This window comes from Nanorana parkeri, unplaced genomic scaffold (genome assembly GCF_000935625.1).
Source record: "Nanorana parkeri isolate BGI_ZX_2015 unplaced genomic scaffold, ASM93562v1 scaffold635, whole genome shotgun sequence".
In the NCBI taxonomy this organism is placed as follows: Eukaryota; Metazoa; Chordata; class Amphibia; order Anura; family Dicroglossidae; genus Nanorana; species Nanorana parkeri.
The window spans coordinates 711,107-721,379 of record NW_017306903.1 but is presented as its reverse complement, the minus strand read 5'-3'; the positions used below and the strand labels follow the sequence as shown (position 1 = coordinate 721,379).

The following is a 10,273-nucleotide window of genomic DNA, read 5'->3' as shown; positions in this document are numbered from 1 at the left end:
TATTGGACCAAAGTTATTCAAATGGGAGAACGTTTACCGCAATCCTTGTACGAGAATGAGAAAAATGACTGTTTGCCGTCCTGTTTTGGCTTTTTTGGCTGGTCCACCATCACCACTGGTTTTTGCTACTGCAGTGGAGAGCAGTACCATTGGGAGCCACCCTCAGAGGCTCAAAAGGAATACAGAGCTTCAAAATTGAATTTTTCAGAAGAAAAGCTAGCGTTATAGATGGATCATACCCTCTTATTCTTGGGTGACACAAGGCACTATGGGCAAAATCAACAATTCCATATTTGATGCAGCCTGTCACTAGTTTAACACAGATTTCCATTTTTTTTTTTTTTTTTTGCCCATTAACACCAATTGCTTTGCAGTAACGCACTTTACACATGCTGGTGCGCCATTCATTGTGTATGGCACCCCCACACATCCCCAAAAGGCATGTGTGCTGCAAAGCAGCAAATGGCATGGTGTCCAGTATGATGTACTGTGAAAAAAAAATGTAGACCGCATTTGATTTTCTGTGCACTGAAGGAAACAACACACCTCAACGCATGTGGTGCAGGACACTGCACTGTGGTGTAAATAGGTCCTGAGTAACAATTTCACTAATGGTTGATCTTACCAGTTCCTTTGTTTCCATACTTCCTGTAACAGAACAAGTTGTCTAGCAAAACTGGCAGTTACAGGGGTTGGGAAATACTATTGGGTTATTCACAAAGTTAGTTAAAGTATCAGCCGTAGCTTTAGTTGATCCTTCGGCTAGTTTCGGCCCCAGGACCCCTTCGGTTGAGTAGAACCGAAGGGCTGCTGTACGGGCTATTCACTTGAGCCCGTACAGCTCCCGAAGCTGGTCGAGCGGCTTAGTCGAGCCAAAGGCATATGCTTCGGCGTCTGAAGCGGGCCAAACAGCCGGCTGAAAGCCTCGCTACTGGCAGCTGGGCGGAGCCAAATCCAGCGTCTCCACTCTGGATTCACAATAAATATTGGGTCGATACACAATATTTTATTCACTTTTCAATAACCTTTATATTTAAATGAAAAGCTATTCCTTTATTCAATGCTCTGGGCGCCAATATTCAAGTGCAGTTGTTTTCAGATCTGCAGCCAAACACTCATGGGTAGTTGAAAGCAGAAGTAAGGTCACAGTAACGGACAACAGACAAATGGAGCCTGGTCCTATCATTCCTGTTAGAGGGTACACTAGCAAGTGTGCCATAATGTGCAAGTATATTGTGCATACTTTATGATGGGAAAAGCCCACACCCACTTTACCATTATCCGTCCAATACCAAGGCCTTGTTCACACTAACTTAAGCTTTTGTTAGGAGAGTGTAAAGCAAAGTTTTATGTAAAACCGGTGTATTTTCCCAGGCAGGGAGCCAGAGGTGTTGCATACAGCCTCCCATACAAGTCAATGGCTGTACGCAGCTGTAGGGAGGTATACATCAGGACTTCCATACACCTGCACATGAACATACAACTTTGGAAGCAACCGGTTCCCAGAGTAGTTGCAAGTTCGTGCACATGTGCGGGTGTATGGAAGTACCAGCATAAACCCGCCTACAGCCATTGACTTATATGGGAAACTGAACACAGCACTGTGACTCCCTGGTAAAGAAAATACATTGGTATTCACCGTCATACCGTACGTGGGGTGCGGCAAAAAAAGAAGAAGTAGTGTGTGCACCTTTTTTTTAGCCGCGCTGCATGGTATTGCAGTACCAAGCGTTGTATTGTGGCCGGAGATGCGCTATTCAAATGAATGTTAACGCAACACCACACACCTCCTGCACTGTTAGGCACAGTGGGTGCGTTACACGGTAGCATGCATTAAGTGTACAGAAGCGTGCAATGAACACATTATGGTGTGAATGGGCTGTAAAGTGTTAGCTTGGGTTGGACTTTAACTTGCTTGTCTTTTAAAGTCAACCAAATCACTAAAATCTCAATGTTTAACATCCTAATGTAATTTTTAATCTACAGGTTGAGACTTCCTGAGACTACCTGCAACTGAAAGTGGGCTCTGTGAGACAGACACTGATTGCCTGTAGACAAGTAAATGGCGTTTCTGCCTTTAACAGAACACACCCTTGGCCACATCAGACAGGAAGTAGCGGGGAACTAGACGGCCAATTGGACCTGCAGGAAGACTGCGCCAGTGTACTGGTAATTATGTTATTGTTCCTATTAGTTGTTTAGGAGGTAGCTCAGAGAGCAGGTGGCCCCACATTAAATTTCTGATTTCTAGCTCCACTCTAGAAACCTACATTTCATATATACGCACGCACGCACACACTTAATACAAACCTCTTGCACCACTTCCGTCAATACTTCCACATGTTCAGGTGAGGCAAGAACTTCTGGTGAACAGGGTACACTGATGATTGGGATGGTTTGTGCTTGAACTTGTACAGTCTGTGGTTGGGGCTGCAAAGGAGGGGGTATAATTTTGATCTGCAATGGGGGAGGCTGAACACTGAGTCTCACTTTCTGCATTGGCTGGAGAGGTGGAGGGGGCTGCAGGATAGTGATTGTAGGCTGGTGAGCAGGTGCCATCTGTTGTAGACGTGGTGGTTGTTGCATCTGTTGTAGTGGTGGAGGCTGTAAGCGTGGAGGCATCTGCATCGCTGCCTGTAGTACTGATCGTGTGACTCGTGTCTGAGGGCTGGGCTGCAACTGGTGGAGGGGTAGGCCACGAGAAGTTACCACAGTAGCTGGAATTACTGTCACCATGCCCTGAGACATAGCAATAGATGTGGGGATCTGCCCCGCCTGGAGCATCTGTTTGGAGATTATTATTTTAGCAATGCTTGGCTGGGGAGCAATGGCTTGTGGGGGAGTGGGTGCAGGAGGTGGTGTTGGTACTTGATTAACTGATGGGGTAGAAGGCGAAGAAGCACTCTGGGGTATACTGGCTGCAGTTACGATAGAGGGAGAATGAACCGGTGATTCAGGCAGTACAGCTGGTGCACCAGGAGGATCCAAATCCAGAGTCTCCACAAGAACCTATGCGCAATAAATATTGGGTCAATACACACTATTTTATTCACACTTTTCAATAACCTTTATATTTAAATGAAAAGCTATTCCTTTATTCAATGCTCTGGGCGCCAATATTCAAGTGCAGTTGTTTTCAGATCTGACAAATGGAGCCTGGTCCCGTCATTCCTGTGTGCCATAATGTGCAAGTATATTGTGCATACTTTATTATGGGAAAAGCCCAAACCCTCCCCCACTTTACCATTATCAGTTCTCTACCAAGGCCTTGTTCACACTAACTTTAGCTTTTGTTAGAGGAGAGTGTAAAGCAAAGTTTTATATAGCATTTGCAGAGCTTTCAGCAAGCTTCAGGCAGATTTGGTAGTCTTAAAAGCATCACCCAGAAAGGGTATGTTAACCCCTCGCCGTCCACCCATCATAATAATTCGGGCAGACAGAGGATGCTTCCCGGCGGGTGGACGTACATTTGCGTGATCACTGATAACACGAAACTGATGAGCGGTAAATGCTTCTAAAGCGTCGCCTATGGCCAATTTTAGCCATGGTAGTTTTTTTTGCGATTTTGTTGGCACACGCAAATTTTAAAGCTTGACATGTTTGGTGTCTATTTACCCGACCTCACCCAGTCTTTTATATTTTACCCAAAAATTGGTGCTGATAAATGTTTTACAACATAACGGAGGGAAAACAAGTTTGTTTGTTTTTTCAAAATGTTTGGTTCTTTTTTCGTTATATAGTAAAAAAAAATTTAAACCCCAGTGGTGGTTATATACCACCAAAAGAAAGCTCTATCTGTCCTAAAAAAATGGTATAAAATTTCAGTGCAGCGTTGCATGACAGAATATCAGTCAAAGTACCGCAGCGCTGAATACTGAAAAATGGCCTGGACAGGAAGGGGCCTTCAAGTGGTTAAAGGAAGTGCTGGCTGCAACTTTAAAACAAGCAGTGCTCAAGTCTACAGATGCTCGCTAGAAGCTTGTTTAATTGGAGAGTTAACACTCCCATTAAGATCCGTGTTTAATCCCCTAAACTGCTGCTGATTACGTCATTTTCAGGCCTAAAATGTGGAATATAACATGGGTGCAAAAATGGAAAAAAGGGCCTCAGTCATGAAGGGGTTAAATACTTTAACAATGCTTTCTTCTGGAACATGATGCTCATGTGGAAGGCCATAAGGACAATCTCCTGTTTACAGCCATGACAAGTTTAACAGTAATCACATCAATATATCTAATGAGAAGATAGGAAACCCTGACCTCTCAATGAAATTCAAGGGCTAAAATGCGGTCACCGTCATAATGGCCCAAAGAACACATAAGGTTCTTTTTAAGCTAAATAAGGCAGCTTTACCTGTGACATCTGATTTTCCTTGTACAATGCCAAAGCCTTAAGATAATCCTTTTTGGCTGCTTCTGTCTTTCTTTTATAAACCTAAAAAAATAAAACAGTGACAGAGTTCATTTCGGAACATTGGTAATACAGTTTTTTTTTTTAAACAACTTTTTTTATATTTATATATAAATTTCCCAACGGCATGTTTGTGATGCCACATTAAAATTACAGCTGTAAATTAAATAATAAAAAAAATAGCAAGGAATTATTAATTCTTGGATCGGTGGATTGAAAAAACATTGATTCAAACATAGCAAGGAACTGAAAATCGAACACCTGTCCACATTGTTACCTGCTTCTGTTCCTCTCCGAGGCTGTCCCACATGGAGGCCACAATTTTAGACACCTCCCCAAATGTGGCATTAGGGTTTTGTCCTTTGATGGCAGCCTGCGTGTCACGAAAAAATAGTGCATATGCAGAAAGAGGTTTTTGAGGCTCATTGGGATCTTTCTTCTTCCTTTTCTTAGAGGCTTTCTGTTTCTTGGTTTGTTCTACAACAACATTCTTAGGAGCAGTTATCTGTGAAGCACAACAGCAAAGGTCACATTATCAAAAGCTTCCACATGATTTTAGCACAGAGTGATTTGGAAATACTTATACTAACCCTCCTGAAGTCTTCCATGTCTTCATCATGCAGAGAGCTTGTTGGTGAGGGAGTAGGTGACAGGTGATCCTCGGGAGACTGGACCGGAGGCAAAATAGTACCACCACCAAGGCTCAAACCAAGTTGGCTGCTTAGCTCCGATTGGTCAATGGTTGTTAACTGACTGTGAGCCAGAAGACCAGATGATATGTCTGTCATTGTAACATCAATGGTAACCGGTGGGTTGGCACTGTAAGTGGTAACAATGGGATGATCCAAATCCTGCATACGAACAAATGGAATGAAACATCCTATTTTTGTTTGAAGTGTAATAAACATATTGCTGTGCTGCACGACTGAATGTTTACCATGGTTAGTCCGGATCCAAGCAGTCCACCAGTCTGTTCTATCACTTCGTGGGACATTTCCACTGGCATATCTAATGTCTGCACGCCATACTGTGCTGCAAATGCTCCTTCTTGAACAGCTGTAGGATCCCCAAGGTCATCAAAGTGTCCAACTACATCAGTGACTGCCAGGGACGGGTCAGAATCTAAAGATATGGGAGGAATCTCAAATTCCTCATCCCCTAGGCTTGGTGTATGAAATGTCTGTACAGAAGGATAACGAAAAAAAAGAAAGAGAGACACATGGTTTAGGTACTTGCAGAAGCATAAAGGGCGTGTGCTAACTTTGAATTGCTAACTGTACTAGAATTGCCATTTCCCCCAGTTCTATTCTTTATTGACAGTAGGTAAAAGTGTACAGAGTCCAAATGTAACACTAAGCATTAAAGGGCCCACCCCAAAGTGATATTTCAGATACATGAAGAGTATGGGGAGCAGAGTCAGCCACTGGCTACTTATATATATATCTTACATCTTCTAGCAACAAAATCTCTCTTCCAGAACTCCTGGCTCTGTCTCTGCTTACCTTTGCATGTTCAAACACCTCCTATTGCATTATACAGAATGCAAAATAGAAAAAAACAAAATAGGAGCGAAATAAAAGCTAAAGCAGGCATGTTGCCCTAGGAATTCAGGTGCAGCTATATCCCCCCATAGACTCTCAAAAGGATACAAGAAACGATCAGGTGATTTAACTTTCCGGCATGTACCAAAAAATAAAAAAAATAGCTGTTCTGGGTGAAAGGGCCCATTTAAATAAAAATGACCTTATGTATTTATCTCTGAATTAAAAAGGTATATAAAATATGAATACAAGCTCTTGAAAATGTAATAATAATAACAAAATATAGCATTAAAAAAACCATGTAGTTTCCACAGCGTTTATGGAAAGCAGGCAAGCATGCACAGCCATTCACCAATGCAACATAAAGATGCATGATTTTTAAAACACTATTCTTAAAGGTGCACTTTGCTTTCTCCATACAAAATGTATTTATGGAAATCAGCAACCATTTATATCGGGTCACAATCCTGTATGGTTCTGCAAAACAAAATCAGCAAATTATCTTACTAAGCTGTTGTCAAAAAGATGTACTCTGACAGTTTCTTTTAAACGCTAATCAGACAGAAGATACCAGAGAGATACAAGGTACAACTGTCAGTCTCCATTCACACGAGCGGTTTTCCGCACGTATTCGCGCATGCGGAAACCCGCTAAACATAAAAAGCAATGCGTCGCAACGTGCATTGTTCAGACTATTGTGGCGGCCACACAGTACGAAACCACGCCTCCCGCAAAATACTCCATGTGTGATTTTATGGGCGTTCTGGCTATACTAATATAAACAAATGTGCAGAATCCGCGCGCATATTACCGTTTTCCCAGCATGAAAAACCACACAGAAACCGCTATGTGTGGCTGGAGCCTCAGGGTCCATTCACACCATATGCTTTTAACCTGTGCTGGCTACTGTTTCCAGCACAGTCCCAAAGCAAGACAAGGCAAATTGCCTAGTCACGGAAGGTGTGCATTCACACCACCGCGTTGCGGTAGAAACACGTTGGTGTGCACTAAAAAAAATATATAATAACGCATGCCTTACTTTTTTCATTGCAGCAGGATGCCACGCTGTACAACCACCTACATGCCCATAGAATTGAATGAAATGGCATTTGTGACATTTCAACAACAACAAAAAAACTACACAGTGCAATGTGCTGGGATCAGCACACACAAGATATTGTGCGATTAGTGTAGCGTTTGGTGTGAATTGGCCCGTACAGGCAAACTGATAAGTTAAAAAAAAAAGAAAAAGATAGCAAGACACCAAGAGAAAACACACACACACACACACACACACACACACACAATTATGACAATTCTTTGGTCCAAAAGCTATGTACAGGGGTGAGAGATGAAGTGATTGAACACACTGATAATCTTGCCATTCTTGCAGAAATAACATTTAGCTGGAGGATTGCATTGCTGAAGTATCCAGAATTATAAACAGAGTGAAGGCATACCTAAAGCTTGCTTACTCCTCAGATGGTTTGTCTGCTCTACCCTTCCCTGAAGCCTACTTCCCCAATTCTATTAAACCCAGTGTCATGTCTACTCACATGACCTGTCCAATCAGCTTGTTACACATTCGTTTACTTATCAGCTAACACTTCCTCTTTCCTTAACAGAACACATCCTATGTATTGCTTCCTCTGGAGCTCATCTAAAATATATAGCTTTAGCCATTTCCTTTTATATAGGCATTCTATTGCATAAAACTAAAAGCGAGTATCAATTGTTACCACAACATCCAAAATACATTCACTCCACGCCTAGCAATTGACATTATTATTACAGATGACATGATACACCTTATAGTAGCATTTTTATTCATGGCATGAAAAAGGTATTTCATTTACTCAAAATATGTTATTGCTCACATGTGACATACTGATTCATTATAAGGAGATCCTATACCTATTAAGATAAACAGGTTGAAGTGCCCACAAAACCAAATAAGTCAGACTGCTCGTGTTTGTACATTCTTTGCTTTCTACTAGACAAAGACCTTATAAAAATCACCTCTGGGAGTGTCTGAGGCCCTGAATTCCAAGCCCTGACATTGGTCAGAAAAGCCTTAACTGAACTGCAAACAATGTCAATGTAGATAGTACAAAACTTACCAGAGTTTAGCTTTAAGGGCTAAAAAAAAAAAAACACTCTTGCGATCGGGTGCATCACGGATAAACCAAATTATATGTATTAGCACGTTGCAGTGCCATTCATCTTAAATGGCACCCCAATGCACTAAAGCAGCCCTGATGAACATGCATTGCAGCACACCACAGCGTAAGGTAAAGTACTAATGTGCATTGTGGTGCACTGCGTCAGAGTGCTGCATGTCCATTTTTTTTTTTGGTCCATTCCTGTGTATTGGCAGTGGGAATGAATATTAAAAGCCTATCTCCAGGAGATAAAAATGCCCCCCTTGCGACCTCCATGCTGCAAAGATTAAGATCTCAACACTATATTGCCAATAGTATTGGGACGCCTGCCTTTACACGCACATGAACTTTAATGGCATCCCAGTCTTAGTCCGTAGGGTTCAATATTGAGTTGGCCCACCCTTTGCAACTATAACAGCTTTAACTCTTCTGGGAAGGCATCCACAAGGTTTAGGAGTGTGTCTATGGGAATATTGGACCATTTGTGAGGTCAGGTACTGAAGTGGGACGAGAAGGCCGGACTCGCTGTCTCCGCTCCAATTCATCCCTAAAGGTGTTCTATCAGGTTGTAGTCAGGACTCTGTGCAGGCCAATCAAGTTCCTCCACCCCAAACTCCCTCATCCATGTCTTTATGGACCACTGTGCACTGGTGCGAGGTCACGTTGGAACAGGAAGGGGCCATCCCCAAACTGTTCCCACAAAGTTGGGAGCATGAAATTGTCCAAAATGTCTTGGTATGCTGATGCCTTAAGAGTTCCCTTCACTGGAACTAAGGGGCCAAGCCCAACCCCTGAAAAACAACCCCACACCATAATCCCCCCTCCACCAAACTTTACACTTGGCACAATGCAGTCAGACAAGTACCGTTCTCCTGGCAACTGCCAAATCCAGACACGTCCATCAGATTGCCAGACAGAGAAGCATGATTCGTCACTACAGGAGAACACGTCTCCACTTCTCTAGAGTCCAGTGGCGGCGTGCTTTACACCACTGCATCCAACGCTTTGCATTGCACTAGGTGATGGAGGCCTGGATGCAGCTGCTTGACCATAGAAACCCCTTCCATGAAGCTCTCTACACACTGCTGTTGTGCCAATCTGAAGGCCACACGAAGTTTGGAGGTCGGTAGCTACCGACTCCATAGACAGTTGCCGACTTCTGCGCAATGTGAGCTTCAGCATGCGCTGACCCCGCTCTGTCATTTTACGTGGCCTACCACTTCATGGCTGAGTTGCTGTTCCCAGTTGCTTCCACTTTGTTATAATACCACTAACAGTTGACCGTGGAATATTTAGTAGCAAGGAAACTTCACGGATGGACTTATTGCACAGGTGACAACCTATCACGGTACCACGCTGGAATTCACTGTTCTCCTGAGAGTGACCCATTCTTTCACAAATGTTTGTAGAAGCAGTCTGCATGACTAGGTGCTTGATTCTATACACCTGTGGCCATGGAGGTGATTGGAACACCTGAATCCAATGATTTGGAGGGGGGTCCCAATACTTTTGGCAATCTAGTGTATGTCTACGGTACCTATGAAAATTTATAATACCACTAACAGTTGACCGTGGAATATTTAGTAGCAAGGAAACTTCACGGATGGACTTATTGCACAGGTGACAACCTATCACGGTACCACGCTGGAATTCACTGTTCTCCTGAGAGTGACCCATTCTTTCACAAATGTTTGTAGAAGCAGTCTGCATGACTAGGTGCTTGATTCTATACACCTGTGGCCATGGAGGTGATTGGAACACCTGAATCCAATGATTTGGAGGGGGGTCCCAATACTTTTGGCAATCTAGTGTATGTCTACGGTACCTATGAAAAGGACTTTTGCCTACCCTAGAGGTCAGTACTCACCTCATCTTCCCTACGCTGACTTATGGACTATCCCTTGGCATCCTCTTCTATATTGCAGGTCTATGGGCCTTGTATTGTATGTAATGACATCAACGGGACGAGAGCATAGGGAAAAGGAGGCTCCGCGGGTGCCGATTTCTGGAGAATATATATCTATCTATATATACACACATATATTTTGTTAGTCCAATAAGAAAGGTATCATTGCACACTGCAATACTGTGTTTTTGTCTTTTTTGACATCTTGTCTACTGGACTAATACTGCTTACCCATTTATATTGAAAGAGATAGA

At 42.9% G+C, this 10,273-nt stretch overlaps 1 protein-coding gene across 1 annotated transcript in view; it reads right to left on the bottom strand.

The window, feature by feature from the left end:
* TOX4 (TOX high mobility group box family member 4) overlaps nt 1-10,273 on the bottom strand; it is a 29,474-nt gene that overhangs the window by 2,151 nt on the left and 17,050 nt on the right. The window contains exons 4-8 of the mRNA XM_018563139.1: nt 5,348-5,590; nt 5,001-5,261; nt 4,688-4,915; nt 4,354-4,434; nt 2,311-3,009 (exon numbers count right to left, since the gene is read on the bottom strand). Coding sequence (XP_018418641.1) covers nt 2,311-3,009; nt 4,354-4,434; nt 4,688-4,915; nt 5,001-5,261; nt 5,348-5,590 — 1,512 coding nt within the window. The remainder of the gene's footprint in view (nt 1-2,310; nt 3,010-4,353; nt 4,435-4,687; nt 4,916-5,000; nt 5,262-5,347; nt 5,591-10,273) is intronic.